The sequence below is a fragment of the Taeniopygia guttata genome, chromosome 14, assembly GCF_048771995.1.
Source record: "Taeniopygia guttata chromosome 14, bTaeGut7.mat, whole genome shotgun sequence".
NCBI classification, from domain to species: domain Eukaryota; kingdom Metazoa; phylum Chordata; class Aves; order Passeriformes; family Estrildidae; genus Taeniopygia; species Taeniopygia guttata.
Window position 1 is genome coordinate 14990278 of NC_133039.1, and position 15357 is coordinate 15005634.

At 54.0% G+C, this 15357-nt stretch overlaps 1 protein-coding gene across 1 annotated transcript; it reads right to left on the minus strand.

Moving 5' to 3' along the window:
• Window positions 1-275: 275 nt before the first annotated feature.
• On the minus strand, window positions 276-10461 carry NAGPA (N-acetylglucosamine-1-phosphodiester alpha-N-acetylglucosaminidase). Its single transcript, XM_030284587.4, has 11 exons — window positions 10253-10461; window positions 9557-10042; window positions 6696-6835; window positions 6026-6134; window positions 5680-5808; window positions 4696-4904; window positions 3874-3921; window positions 3415-3543; window positions 2377-2508; window positions 2163-2223; window positions 276-1643 (listed from the first exon to the last, which is right to left on the minus strand). Exons 1-11 carry the CDS (start codon window positions 10426-10428, stop codon window positions 1391-1393), a joined length of 1872 nt encoding a protein of 623 aa, XP_030140447.4. The 5' UTR covers window positions 10429-10461; the 3' UTR covers window positions 276-1390.
• Between the last annotated feature and the right edge of the window lie 4896 nt (window positions 10462-15357).

Sequence of the window (15357 nt, forward strand, 5' to 3'; positions counted from 1 at the left end):
AAGCCTGTGTGCTACACTCTTTGCCCCCAGAAGCACGGATAAGGCTTGTATTCACTTTTCCCTTCTTTTTAACTATAATGTTTGGGCTTTTTTTCTACAGAACCAGAATCTTTTGTTTAATTTCTAGCACAGAGTGAGCTGGAACAGCGCATTCTACAGTGTGGGTGTTATTAAAAATAAAAGAGCCCCTGGGTTCCACTGGGTGGCTGAAGTTAACTGAGAAAGGATCAGCTCCTTCTGCAGCTGCACATCAGGAATTTGGAGTTTCAGGCAGGTAGCACTAAAAGACTTTATTCAAGTTTCTGTAAATCATAGAAAAATAGAGTCTCTTGGTTACAGGCTGATTTGATGCCAACACTGGCACAGAAATTATACATCCTTTACTTGGAGAGGTAAAAAGGGAGTGAGTGCATAAAGATGTGTGGGGCTCAGACAGGCTCTCACCCCTCTGCAGCATCCAAGGGGCTCATCCAAGGCTGGGTTTCCCTCACGGGGAAGCAAACTCAAACACTGTTTGAACATAACTGTGCAAGATGTGTTCCAGATTCCAGAGGAGGTGCTTGAGATCCTGGCTGGTCCCTCTGAGGAGTGCCCAGCTGGGGTAGGGCAGCCTAGTTCGTGCCATTCCAGCCACGCCAGGCTCTCCCTGTCTGTGCCCTTCCCCACGGGGGCAGCTCCAGCCTGTGCCAGGGTCCCTCAGGGAGCTGGGCAGAGCCTTTGGCTCCTGGGACCTGAGAGATGCACAAATGGAACCTGGGACCTGAGAGGGCTTTTTTTGGTGCTGTGCTGCAGGAGCTGCCCCAAAACACAGCACCCATCACGCTTCTGGGGCTGCTCTGGCCTGAGGCTGGTCAGAAAACCCTCCAGCCCTGCAGGGGCTGTCACAGCCCTGCATGTCACCCAAGCCCCCACCACGGCTGGGAGAGGAGGGCTCTGCTGGCTCTGGGTGCTTCACCTGCTTCAACATTTTAGAACAAACTTGGTCACTTCTCTGATTAAAATCTGAGCTTAGCAAGGAAGGGCAGACACTGACTAATACCCTTAAGCCCAGCTTTGTACTAGAGGCAGTTTAACTAGCATTTAAAAAGCACTGCTCGGGTGAGCAGGGATCTTACAGAGGTGCCTGTGACTTGCATCCCTCAGCTGTTTCCCTCAAGTTTTGGAAGGAACCAGCCCATCTCCTTTCCTGCTGCAGCTGTGGAATTCCCTCACCCAAGGGGTGTCCTGCATCCCCTAGTGCTGCAGTCCTGGGTGCTGGGGCAGCAGAGGAGAGGAAACCACAGCCTCAGCAGGGCAGTTCTTGGGCTGAGGTTCCTCAGGCAGCAGTTTGAGGCTCCCAGTCGGTGCTGAGGGGCAATGCAGGGTGAAATACCTCATCCCATCCATGATTCTAAAGGAACTCTTGGTTTGGGTCCTGAGTGTCCTCGGGCTCCTGAGTGTTCTCAGGCTCCTGAATATCCTCCTGGTCCCAGGCAGCAGAGGTGGGGCTGTGAGGGGTGTCCCCGTTGATGTCCCTCAGGGGGTAGTAGCGATAGTCCCGGTCCTGCTGCCGCCGCCGCCCCTGCAGCACCAGCCCCACGTTCCCCAGGGCACTCAGCACGAGCAGCAGGGCCAGGGCAGCGCTCAGGGAGAGCCACGAGCTTCTGTGGGACACACAGATCACGTCACCAGCAGCTCACCTGTGGCTTGTGTGCCCAGGTGTGCAGAGGATTGCCCTCCCTTCTCTGTGCTCCCAAGTTCATGGGCCTGCTCTCAGGCAGGACAGAACCATGGAATCATTTAGGTTGGAAAAGCCCTCCAAGATCATAGAGTCCAACCATTCTCCCAGCACTGCACCAACCCATGCCCCCAGCTGCCACATCCACACAGCTTTTAAATCCCTCCAGGGATGGGGACTCGACCACCTCCCTGGGCAGCTCATGCCACTACCTGACCACCCTTCTGTGAAGGAATTTCCCCAATATCCAACATAAAGCTCCCCTGGCACACCTTGAGGCTGTTTCCCTTTTTTCTGCCTCTGTTCCCTGGAGCAGAGCCCGACCCCCCTGGCTGTCCCCTCCTGTCAGGAGCTGTGCAGAGCCACAAGGTCCCCCCTGAGCCTCCTTTTCTGCAGACTGAACACCCCCAGCCTCTGAGATGCACAGTGAGCACCAAACACTTACTCTGACAGAGAGAACTTTTCTTTGCTCTTTTCCTTTTTCTGGGAAGCCAAACACTGTCCAGCTGGAAAACGAAGAGGGAAGAAAAATGGGGCAGGGTGTAAAATTCCACTAAAGAAGAGCAAGGTAAAGCAGAGTTGGTGACTAAGCAAACACCATTATGCACTAAATCTGCTCTTCCAGCTTTTATGCAAACCCCACCCCTGCAGTCACATACCTCTGTGTAAGTGGTCCTGCAGTGCCCCGTGGTGGGTGATGTTGCAGCTGCCAGTCTCGGGGTCACAGGGACACGAGTGGTCACACTCACAGCGGCTCTGGCAGCTCGGCCCAAACCAGCCCGGGGGACACTCTGGGGATGGGATCACAAAGGGATTGGTCATTGCCAAAGCTCCACCTGCTCTGAGGCCACCCAGGCTGCAGCTCCCTCAGCTCAGCTGAGCCCACAGCTGCAGCAGCCTGCGAGCTCCGTGCTGGGAGTTCAAGGCTGCTCTTTGGTGTGCTTCAGAGGGAAGTTTGTGTAAAACTGGGATCACAGAATCATGGAATGGTTTGAGTTGAAAGGGGACTTAGAGCTCATCTTGCTCCTACCCCCTGCCATGGGCAGGGACATCTTCCACTATCCCAGGTTGCTCTAGGGCCTGTCCAACCTGACATTGGACACTTCCAGGGATGGGGCAGCCACAGCTTCTCTGAGCAACACCTCTGAGATGGGATTGGCTGAGTGTTCCCAGGCTGGAACAGAACATCAGTGACAGAATCAGGTAGCCAGGAAGTTCACACCCCCCTGTATTTAAATTGTTCACTCAGACACAGGGGGACCTGGAGTGGTTACCAGGCAGAACACTTAGCACTGGCACAAGTAGTGTGAGGGTGGGACGGCAGGACAGCCCTCTGGAGCATTCCACAGGCACTGACCTGCATCACTGCAGCCTGGGCTACAGCAGGGCCTGGTGCAACACCCTGGAGCAGAAGATGTTTTGTGTTCACTCAGGAGCACTGGGAAATGAATGCAGTTCTTTGGGGCTAAGACTAAACAGGAATCCACAATTTTCCATTGATGAAGCAAACTCCTCTTTCCTCTCTGCTCCTTCCTCTCCCTTTTAGCCCATTTGGGTAGGACAGGCAGGCCCAGAAGAGCTGGGAGCCAGCTGGAGATGTTCAGGCCTGAGCTACCCTGGCACAACTGCACCTAAGAGGTGGCTCAGAGGTGACAGAAAAGGCTGTCCCCAGCCCCAGAGGTGGCTGAGACCCTTACCGTGCTCACAGCTGGTGCCGTAGAAGCCGGCAGGGCAGGAACAGGCTCCGTGCACGGGGTCACAGGAGCTGCCGTGCTGGCACCGGCACTTCTGGCTGCACGACTCCCCGTAGGAACCAGGAGCACAAGCTGCAGGAGACAAGCAGAGGTGTCAGCAGGGCTCTGGCAGCAGAGCTGAGCAATCCCAGCACACAGCCACAGCTCACCCCCGTGGAGGGATGCTCAGCAATAAGCTGAGTGTGTGCCCTGAACAAGGAGCCAAGACTTGAGTGTCTCCCCCCAAGCCAGCTGCAGATGCTCCAGCTGCAACTAAACATGCACTGCCAGAACAGAGCAGCCCAGCCCACAGGGTGGCCTTTCCCCTTCCTGCTGCCCCCTTGGGCAGGCAGCTGTTGAAAGTGGCTCCCACTGCCCTCTCCCTGGCTGTGAAGAGGCAGTGGAGCAGCAGTCAGCATTTACCTTCAGTGCAGTTGCTGCCAGTCCAGCCGGCGTCACACAGGCATCCAGCTACAAAAACATGGACCAGGCATTACTGACAACAAAACACCTGCAAGCAGCAAGGACTTGAAATTAGGAGCCTCTGCCTCTTGAGGTGCCCTCTTACCCCTGCCAGCAAACCCCCAGAAGAGGAACCCTGCACCCACACAAAGGGTGGGTTCACACACCCCCTCCCCAGCTGCCAAAAGCAGCAGAATCCCTGGGATCAACTCTGGGGCAGCTACTGGCAACACCTGCACCCACCGAGCTCTGCCCAGCCACTGCACTGGGGCACACTTGAATGAGAGTGGAGTCAGGAGGACAAGAAGAGGGTAACAGGACTGGGCACAGAGGGGCAGAAGCTGGGGGCAGACATTCCAGCAATCCCTAGGTTCAGATTCATGGGACAGTAGCAACTGCACACTTGTAAAAATTATGAAGTAGGAGAGGCAGGTGAAGAAGGAACAGGAAGGGCAGGGGACAGAAGCAGCTGCTGTCACACAGCATAATACACAGCCCTGTCCATCAGCAGCCTCACAACAAACCCACAGCACAACCCTGGGGCAGAAAAGTAAACTGAGGCACAGAGCTTTAAGTTTCCAGCCCTGCTACTGGCTCCTAAAGGGAACGCGTTTTGACCATCTGTGCTTCGGATACTGGAGAGGGGAAGCAGCCCCACCCAGCCAGCTGGTGCCTGGTGGCAGGCACACTGTATTCCCCAGGGATATTCCCCAGGGAGGCGCGGCCAGGTCCTGCCCCGCTGCTGCGCCCCGGGCCGCTCGGTGCCACCGCACAGGGACTCACCGGCGCTGCAGACGCCGCGCAGGCTGCAGTTGGCAGGGCCGCAGTCCAAGGTGTCGCAGGCAGGACCTGCCCAGAAGGGGCTGTCGCAGCGGCAGTGCCCGGCCACGCAGAGCCCGTGGCCGCTGCAGTCGGGCGGGTCGCAGCCCGGTTCGTGCACGCACACCACGGTGGAGATGCTCCGGGGACAGCGCCACATGCTGTCAAAGGAGCTGGGGACAGCAGAGGGGACAGCCTGAGCTCACCCTGCACTGCCCAGCCCAACACAACACCCGTTACATAACCCAGATTTCCTCCTGAGCCACACTGCCAAACATGAACACTAATACTGGGAAAATATAAACAATAAACTGCATTGGAGTCAACGTTTTAGCTGAGTTATAAATCCCATCTGATAGGTACAATTTCAAACGTGGAATTACAGAAGCAACACAGACCCCTTAAAGCAGTCCCAACTTCCCTCATTTTGACACCCAGCACACATTTTCTTGAACGTTATTTGCTTTGATATTAATTATATCACTGTAGTTATGGCAACTGAATGTTAAATCCCTTCATGTTTACAGTCAGAAGTGACTAAAAAGTTGAATTTAAAACAAAATATTCTTTAGATTCACTCCAGTGAGGAAGGGCAGGGTCTCCAAGTCAGTGTTCCTCTTCCATAATAATAAGTTGCTGACAGATCTCTGCTAATTCCCATGGATGTGCAGCTCTGAATCTCCCAGACTAAGAGCTGCTGCCTTATCCGATTCCCACATCAGCCACTCGTCACAGCCACAGCTTTGCTGCCTGTCTGGAACCAGCTCAGCTTTAATCCTTGATGACTAAGTGGAAAAAACATGGAGCCACTCAATCTCCTTAAATTCTAGAGCTGCCCTCTCCTGCAGACCCTGTCACCTGCCTTTGCTGTGCCCTCCCAGCCAGGCCAGGGCGTGGGGCTGGGCTCTGCACCCCGACAGGAGCTGCAGGACCCCGGGCAGCACCCACCAGTGCTCAGAGGGGTAGTTGGCCAGGGTCCCGTTCAGGACCAGCGTGGCAGAGCCTCCACCATCCAGGTTGATAGCGTTGATGACTCCCTGCTGCTTCAGGAATTCTGCCATCTCCCACAGGTTGACCCTGCAAAGCAGAGGTTGTTTGTTATTTGCCTTCAGTGAAGCTGTCAGATCAGGAGCTTGCTGCTCTCTGTGCTGTGAGGGGAAGCTTTCCCATCCCAGGCACCCTGAGGAAGGCTCTGTGAGCCTTTTCTGGCTCTCCTGAGCTCTGCAAGTCTCTGCCTTGAACATGTCCCTGACAGCTGCAGTACCCCTCCAGTGCCAGGAATTTAAGCCCTTACCCTCTGGACTCTGTCTGTCCATCCACATGAACCAAGACCAGGCGGCCCTGACGGTCGTGTCCCACCGCAGTCCTGGCTGAGATCACATTGATGAACCTGTCAAAGGTTCCTGCAGGACAGGGAACAATTCACACTCAGCTGGGGGACAGGATGGGCTGCTAAAAGACATCTGTCTGCAAAAGAGCTCCCAGCAAGGGCCTCATCTGAACTGAAACACAGGGAGAGCACAGCCCAGCCTCCTCTCTTCATCCAAGCCCTGTAACAGTGCTCTTGATTAAGTTTTTGTCTGGCACAAGCACAAAGCAGGGGATTCACAATCCCTTGGCTTTACACTCCTGTAAGAGGCACCTGCTTTGAGTTTCTCTGGACAGGTTTAGACAGGACAGGAATTCTTGGCTCCGAGGGTGGTGAGGCCCTGGCCCAGGTTGCCCAGAGAAGCTGTGGCTCCTCCTGGACCCCTGGAAGTGTCCAAGGCCAGGCTGGACAGGGCTTGGAGCCACCTGGGACAGTGGAAGGTCCCTCCCCACAGCAGGGGTGTGGAGTAAGATCACTTAAGGTCCTTTCAAACCCAAACTATTCCATTATCTATGAAGTTTGACTTCCTAGGTGCCCCTTCTCCCCAGAGCCCCAGGGGAAGGACAGTCCATGGCAGGCTGAAGCCAGGCCCCACCTGTGGTTTGAGTGTCACCACACTCGGCCACCCGGCTTTGGTTGATGTACACCTCTCCATTCCTCAGCAGCCAAACCACCCCACTCACGAGCTGCACAAAAGGGTTTGATTGATCCAGGACATCCTCCTCAGACAGGTAACTAGGAACAGAAGGCAGCAGGGTTACCCACAGTCACGTCACGGAAAAGCCTCTCCTGCTGCCAGCAGGCTCCTAAGCAGGGAGAAGAGCAGGAAAAGACAGAATGAAGAACAGCTGCATCCAAAACCAGGGCCAAGCAGTGTGAAACATCACTTTAGGAGCCAGAGCAGCCCCTGTTCTCTGCTCCTCTACACAATCCCACAGCTAATGACGGTCCCAGGCCACTGTGCCTCCACGTGGCCAGCAATGGCAGCAATGTGGCAAGTGGATCTGAGCCAGGTTAACAAGAGCAGAAAGCATCTGGCAGTACACAAGGACAGAGCCACTGCCAAATACTCAGGGATATGTGGAAGCAGCTGTAACATCTTGCTGCCTGTCAGCTTCTATTCTCCAAAAATGTGACACCAAACAGCTTTGGAGAGCATTTGGAGCCACAGCATCCAGCCCGCCTGCAGCTGCACTGGATGCCACCTGCTCCTGCCAACTGGGAAGGAGGTTTCCCTGCTACTGCAGACAGCAAAAGGATTGTTCAGGTACCAGCTTCATGCTCAGGTGTTGTGTGCCACCACAGGGTGCTTCCCGAGGGATACTGCTTTCTCCTGAATTAGGGTGAGAGGAACACCTGCCTCATGGGAGCCTGGGGGATGTTTGCAACTGAGGCATAGGAGCAGGGGCTGGAGCTGGACAGTTGTGCTCTGCCAGAGGTTTCGGGTTTAAAAATGACTTTTTTGATGTCTTGTGGGAGCTGGATGCTCAACTTTTGCTCAGTATCCATGACTGTGGGCAAACAAAGCTTTGTAGAAAGGCGTAATTGCAAATACCTCAATGGAAAACATGCAAAACTAATTCCCTTTTCCCATGGAAAAGGAGAGAACGTGGACGTGGCTGAAAGCAGATCAAACTAAAAAACAGTTTGGGCAGAGCCTGACAGCTTTTAAAGCCTGGATTCACCCGCTGCCAGCCCAGGGAGCAGCAGCAGCTTTGCAGGGTGGAGTAACTGCCCTGGGCTGTGTCCTGCTGGGTGTGATGCAGGGTTTCGACTTTCCCCACTGTCCTGACAGCCAAAATTACTTACACCCAAACTATTTGTCTGATCATGGTTTGGAAGGCACAATGCCACCAAACATCACTATAGTTCCATTTAACAGGGACATCCTGCCAGAGCTGGGGAGCAGCAGGGCAGAGCTGAGGTTAAGGACTCGAGTGACCCTGAAATTGCTGTTGGTCCCCTCTGCAGAAGCCCCCTCATTGAAGGGACACCCACCCAACACCTCTCTCACACAAATCAAGGCCATGGTACCCAGGGCTGCCAGAATGGCTGCAGGACAAAGCCCTGGTTTGGCACGCTCAGTGTGGCTTTGCAGGGATCCCTCCTGAGGCCAGGGAGTGAGCTACCAGGAGGTGGAGGATGCAACTCCCAGACTGCTGTTGCTGCATCTTCTGAGACCAGCAGAAGGGTCCTCAGAACCCTTCTTGGAGTTTAGGATCCTCCTGCTGCTGGGGAAGGGCAGCTCCTGGAGGCCTTGTGTGGTATTCACACATCCTTTGAACAGAGACACAGACTTTCCCAGGAAAATCCTGAGAAAATCTGTGTCTCTGTTCAAAGGATGTGTGAATACCGCAGCCTTGCACTTCAGGGAGCACTACAGTCTGTCAGTCAAATATTCTTCATCAGAGGGTCATCAGAACTTCTGTCTCCATCTGCTTGGGGAGAGTCACATGCCCAGGTGAGCAAGAAGGCCAGTGACACCTGGCCTGGACCAGGCACAGTGTGACCAGCAGGACCAGGGCAGTGACCACCCCCTGTGCTGGGCACTGCTGAGGCACCTCCAGTCCTGGGCCCCCATGACAGGAAGGACACGGAGGGGCTGGAACATGTTCAGGGAAGGGAACAGAGCTGGGAAGGGGCTGGAGCACCAGGAGGGGCTGGGGGAGCTGGGAAAAGGCTCAGCCTGGAGAAAAGGAGGCTCAGGGGGGACCCTGTGGCTCTGCACAACTCCTGACAGGAGGGGACAGCCAGGGGGGTTTGGGATCTGCTCCCAGGGACAGGGACAGATTGAGAGGGAACGGCCTCAAGTGCCAGGGGAGGTTCAGGTTGGACATGGGGAAAATTCCTTCATGGAAAGGGTGGTCAGGCACTGGCACAGCTGCCTGGGGCAGTGGTGGAGTCACCTCCCTTGAAGTGTTCCAAAAAAGTGTTAATGTGGTCAATCACAGGTTTGCCCAGAGAGGATATGGAGTATCCATCCTTGGAGATGTTAAAAATCCAACCAGACGTGGACCTGAGCAGCCCACTCCATCCAACCTGTGCTGAGCAGGGTGCTGGATGAGGCACCTCCTGAGGTCCCTTCCAAACCCAGCCTTTCTGTACTGCAGCCAGAGCACAGACACCCCACTCTGTGTCTCCTCTGCAGGGAACACAGAGCCCTCTCCCCTTCTACCCCAGCCAGGGTCCCTGCTGCAGCTGGGAGAGGAGACACTGGAACCTAAACAGCTGGAGATCATAACTTACTGAGCTTCTCTTCATCCTAGGACAGGAGCCAAGGGCCACAGAGATAGCTCCATGAGGTACAGCTAGAACACCCCTAGCTTCAGCAATCCAGGTGAGTTTCTGCTCTAACTGGGGAGGCCAAGGAGGCAGTGCTGGGATGAGCTTCCCGCCCAGTGATGCCTGAAAGTCTTCAGGCTAGAGAGCATTCTCCAAACACCCCCCAGCTCTTACCCGAACACCATGGTGCCATCTTTCCGGATGCCAAACTGGGCGTTTTGTAGGCCTCCAGAGTTTCTCACCAGCCTTCCATCGCTCACAACATTCCCAAGGCACTCTCCAGTTTCCATGTTAAAGTACCCGCCGTTCTGGGCCACCAGACACCTCCTGAGCTTTGCAGTCTCCTCCACGGGGGCTCTACGTTGAGCCAGGCAGCCGCCGGCACCGCCCGGCTCCAGCACGGAGAAGGTCCTCAGGGGGTTCCTCACGAAAGTGAAGTGGCCATAGATCACCTTGCGGTCGCTGCCCTCCGGGGGGATGTACGAGACAAACGTCCTGGTGACAGCCACCGGGCCGGCCGTGCTGTTGTCGCCGGGCCACGCTTGGTGCGTGACGTTGCCGTACTGGACGGGCTGGCAGTCCCGGACGTGCCGGTGGCCGTGCCGGGGGCCGTGCTGCCGGGCCGGGTACGGCCGCAGCGGGGGCTCGCCGCGGGGGCTCCTGCAACGACAACACCCGCTTGTCCGAGGCCGCAAACGCGGGGAGATGAGAGCGGCGCAGCCCGGGGGGGCACGGCCTCGCTGACACCCCAGGCCCGCTTCTCCCGCGGCCCCGGTGTGCCCCCCGGCCGCTCCGCCAGCCCGACCTCGGGCACCGGGAGCCCCGCACCGGGCACCGCCGGCCCGCCGCAGACCGTGCCCAGACACTCACCCGGCGCCGCGGGCCACTTGCAGCGAGCCGAGCACCGCCAACGCGGCCACCAGCACCGTCCCGACCCCTGCTCGCCCCGATCCCCGTCCCGGGGCCGGGCCCGCCCCGACCCCCGCCCGGCCGGGACCCCGACCCGCGGGCCCCGCCGCCCCACACGCAGCCCCACACGCCGCCATCTTGGCGGGCGCGCGGCGGCGGCGGCGCCCTCTGGCGGCTGGCGGGGCCGGGAACCGGGAACCGGGAACTGGGAACCGGGATAGCGCTCGGACACGGGCCGGGAACCGGGATAGCGCTCCGGGCACGGGCTGGGAACCGGGACAGCGCTTTGGGCACGGGCCGGGAACCGGGATAGCGCTTTGGGCACGGACCGGGAACCGGGATAGCGCTCCGGGCACGGGCTGGGAACCGGGACAGCGCTTTGGGCACGGGCCGGGAACCGGGACAGCGCTTTGGGCACGGGCCGGGAACCGGGATAGCGCTTTGGGCACGGACCGGGAACCGGGATAGCGCTCCGGGCACGGACCGGGAACCGGGACAGCGCTTTGGGCACGGGCCAGGAACCGGGACAGCGCTTTGGGCACGGGCTGGGAACTGGGATAGCGCTCCGGGCCGGGAACCGGGATAGCGCTCGGACACGGGCCGGGAACCGGGATAGCGCTCTGACACGGGCCGGGAAGCGGGATAGCGCTCGGACACGGGCCGGGAACGGGGACAGCGCTTTGGGCACGGGCCGGGAACCGGGACAGCGCTCGGACACGGGCCGGGAACGGGGACAGCGCTTTGGACACGGGCCGGGAACCGGGACGGCGCTCGGATACGGGCCGGGAACCGGGATAGCGCTCGGACACGGGCCGGGAACCGGGATAGCGCTTTGGACACGGGCCGGGAACCGGGATAGCGCTTTGGACACGGGCCGGGAACCGGGATAGCGCTTTGGGCACGGGCCACCCTCCCAGGGAACAATTCCTTCCCAATATCCCATCCATCCCTGCCCTCTGGCAGTGGAAGCCATTCCCCTTGTGCTATCACCACATTTTATCAGTGTTTATGCTGCTGGAGTGGAATTTAATGGGGTGATAGTGACACAGCCTGCTCAGAGAGAGGGCGGGCAGCAGCTTGGTTTACTCAACGAGTTTGCCCATGGTTTACTCAACCATGTTTGCCCATAGTAGCAAAACTCTTTACTAAGGCATTTGAGGACTGAGATATTCAAGGAGACAAATTCCTCCACTCTCAGCCTGTGGTTCACTTGCAGCAGTGGCTTTGCCCACCTCAGACATGCAGCAGGTTCTCCACAGGCCACATTCCCTTCTGGTGGGAATGAAGGGTCTTGGGCACACAGCATTGCCCTTGACTTGTCACATTGTCAAAGTCCCTCCCCAGTTCTCTTCAGGCCTGGATTCCATAAATGAGGTGGTACAAGAACAGGAACCACCATGCCTGTGCCCTGGGCACCAGGGCTGTGGAGCCACAAGCATGAGGCTGTATTGCAGGAGGAGAACCCAGTGTTTCCATAGCCAGTGGATTATGCCTCAGCTTTCCCAGGATAAGCACACCTGGTTCAGGTAAATAAATGTGCTGCTGTCTCAGGTGTCTTGCAGGTGGGAAAATGGAGTTTTATGTCACAAATTAACCAGAAAACTCCCTTAGGACAAGCCAGTGCATTAAAAGATCTTAGCTTGTGGGTTATTATGCTTCCAGTTTTATTCAGCCATGGAGAACTGCAGGTGTCCTGCTTGTGTTTCCAGCTGGAAACAAGCTGTCCAGTGGAGTCCAGGGTGGCCTAAAGGTGGTTTTCATGGTCTAAACTCGGCTCTATATAAAGTGTGAGTAGAGTGCTCTGGGAGTTCACTCAGATTTGTGCTTGGTCTTTTGCTCAAAGAGCTTCACATTTTCACAGGGATCGTCATGTATGAAGGGTTCCAGTGAGAGGCTTCACACAGTGCCCAAACTCACCTGGTCTTTTCCATGGCTTACAAAGAGCTCGGAATCACATCATACAGTGTAGAATCCACAGGCCAAAAGTCACCTTTGGAAATCCACAGGGAACAGAAACCTCTTCCAAATGGGAATGAAAAACAAAGCACTATTTCAGAAAGGTATAGTCTCTCCTTTCCATATAATGCCTTTGCTTTTCAGTTTACTTTCCCCTCTAAAGCAGCTCCTTCCACCTAATTAATATTAAGTGGAGTACAAGGGACTTGTTTTGCTCAGAGGAAAGGGTGGCATTGCCAGAATTCCAGTGTTTGTTTTGCAGAGACACATGATTTCCCCACTAATTGAGATAACTACCTGCTGTTAAAGATAACCAGTATCCATTCCAGGTTGTGTCACAACCACATTCATGTCCCCAAAATGCAGATGTGTGTGCAGGGCTGGGAAAACACCTTGTGACCACACTGGGCCTAATAATCTCAGCAGCTGAACTTTGGTATGAAGACACACCCCCAGCCCTAACTGAAGTCTAAATCAGGCTCTAAGTCAGAATATCTCTGTTTTATCCACTCAGTGGAGGTCAGCCATTGGGTGCTTTTTTTCTGTTATCAGAGTGAATATCATGAGAGGAGTGTGCAAGCTGATGTCTAGAGCTAATACTAATTCCAATTATATATGCAAATATAAGGCAGATATTCTGTCTTGAGCCTCAAGTTCAGTCCAGCTCTGAAAATTTGGGCATGACTTTAATTAGGAAGTATTTTATCCTTTTCCTGCAATTTGAAAACTTTGTGTAGTGAAACAAATTTTTACTAATTTGAATTTCCCTGTGGTTACCAGCCATATGGCTGATAACCACACTGGCTTTGCTTTTACTGATTATCTCCTTTCTTCCTCTTCCATGCCCTGAGAGAAATAAAAAATGTATTTCTATAACATAAACCCGTACCTGCCTGAAAAGCTGTCTAAGCCAATACAAACCATTTAGGGGAAACTGTCTTTGGGAAGTTATGTAAAAATTTCCTAGATCACTTCTTTTACCTTCACTCCTTCCTTAGGGATTTTTTGGGTGAGGAGAAAATGAATAAAGCAGATAAAAAGCAGCTGGTAAAGTTAAAAGGCAGCAATTCCAAGAAGGGTGCAGAGTTTGGAGGGTTTGAGGAAAAAGGAGCATTAAAAGTGTCTTTTAATGCAGTGGGTTGGAACGAGATGATCTTTAAGGTCCTTTGCAGTCCAAATTCTTCATTGTTTCTGTCATCCTGTGCCATTTTCCCTTCCAACAAGGAGGTTGGAAGGCTTTGTGAAAAGTTTATGGGAAACAGCTGACATTGGATGAGGTAAAGCAGGTGCAGGTACTAAACAATAGCATTAATTTAGTATTTTAGAGCATGGGGATTGTTAGAGGAACATTAGGGCCGCTCCTCCTTTCAAACACCACAGGTTTTTCATCTTCAAGGCAAAGCCCAGGGGTATCCCAGCAGCACCAGACCAGGCTGTGGGCTCAGTGCTGGGCCACCTGCAGTGGCATTTCAGGCCACCTGGAATAGCTTCCAAATTGAGGCTATTCTGCAGCTGACTCCTTTCATCTCCACTGTGGCAAAACACAAGAAGCAAATTACCTTGCTGTTAAAAATGGCCATAATTTATCCCTCGTGATATAGCACAGTGCCAGTGCTCGGAGCCCTTTGGAGTCATGTTGAGTTTGTGAAGAGTTAGCCTGTGCCCTGCAGTGCAGGTGTGGTTGGTGCAAATACTTGTTACTGGGATAGTCAATGGCATTTTTTCTGTGCAAATTAAAAAAAAAAAAAAAAAAAAAAAAGTGGGTTTTAAAAGGTTTCAACTACATATATCACATGGCTCTAAGAGAACCAGGGTAGCAGCAGGCTGTCGTGAGATTTGCTTGAGACATTTGAATTGGAGACTTCTGGGATGAGAGAAGTTCCATTTGTGAGAGGGATTTTGGCTGTTCTGTCTCTGTTTATTGCACTCACAGCAGTCCACCAAGGGCAGGAGGACTGGGGATGGAGCTTAAACAGACTATTTCTAGGGCAGGTGCAAACAGCACTTCCAAACTTTCTGAAATGGCCAGGAAGAAGAGACAGGAAAAGGCCTTTGTAAAACAGAACTGCTATTCAACACATATGAAAAACTCTCCGGGCAGAGATCAGTAGTTTCTGAAAACACATTTCTCTCAAATACATCCCTGTTCTCAGAGCCTCGGCCAGAAGTGATCACTGCGCCTTATTTATCTTTTTCCAGCTAAGTGCTCTGAAGATTACATAGGTCAAAAGGACTTTTATTGCAACTCTACCTCCATAAACTAAAAGTGACCACATCCCTAAAGCTGAAACACTTGTAATTTTAAGTATTTTGATAACCTGCCAGAAAATACAGCTGTATGGAGTTGGGTTGTTATGTCTGATAGCCTGCAAGAATCCATCAGTCCCTCATTCCATTGCAGCCAGAATATTTGCACTTTGTTCAAGGAAGTAAACAGAAAAGCAATTTGCATTTTGCATTAAATTAGTACAGGCAAAGAGCTGTCAGGTGAGATAGGAAGGACAAAGGAGGGATTCCCATAAGATCAGACCTCCTACAGGTGTGTCTGCCACGGTGGGCTGTGTGTGTAACAGCAGGAAGGGATGGGGATTTTCTTGGGGAAATCTTGGGTCCCCAGGGAATGGGCAGTGCCCCGAGGCTGCCAGGGCACCAGGAGTGTTTGGACAGTGCTGCCAGGGATGCCCAGGGTGGGACTGTCGGGTGTCTGTGCAGGGCCAGGGATTGGACTGGATGATCCCTGTGGGTCCCTTCCCACTCAGAAGATTCTATAATTCCATGCTTTGTCAGTAGAAAAATATGCATTCCGAGCAGAATCTTTGAGCAAACATTCCAGGCTTTATCTTAATTTTGTTGTGGAACTAGTCTGCCCACACTCATAATTAGTAATATGTTTTAAAGGAGAAGAATGGTTTCATTGTTACCACCTACTTGCTGTTTGGCAATATGGAGCATTACACTGGAAATGCAACACCTGACATCTGCCTCTGTCAAAGCGGACAAAGAAACCTAACTGGAACAGCAGGATATCATCCAGATGGGAGGCCACAAGGGACTGCAGAGAGAATCGTGGAATTGTGAAATTTCCTGGCTGGGAAGAGTTTCACAGGGAT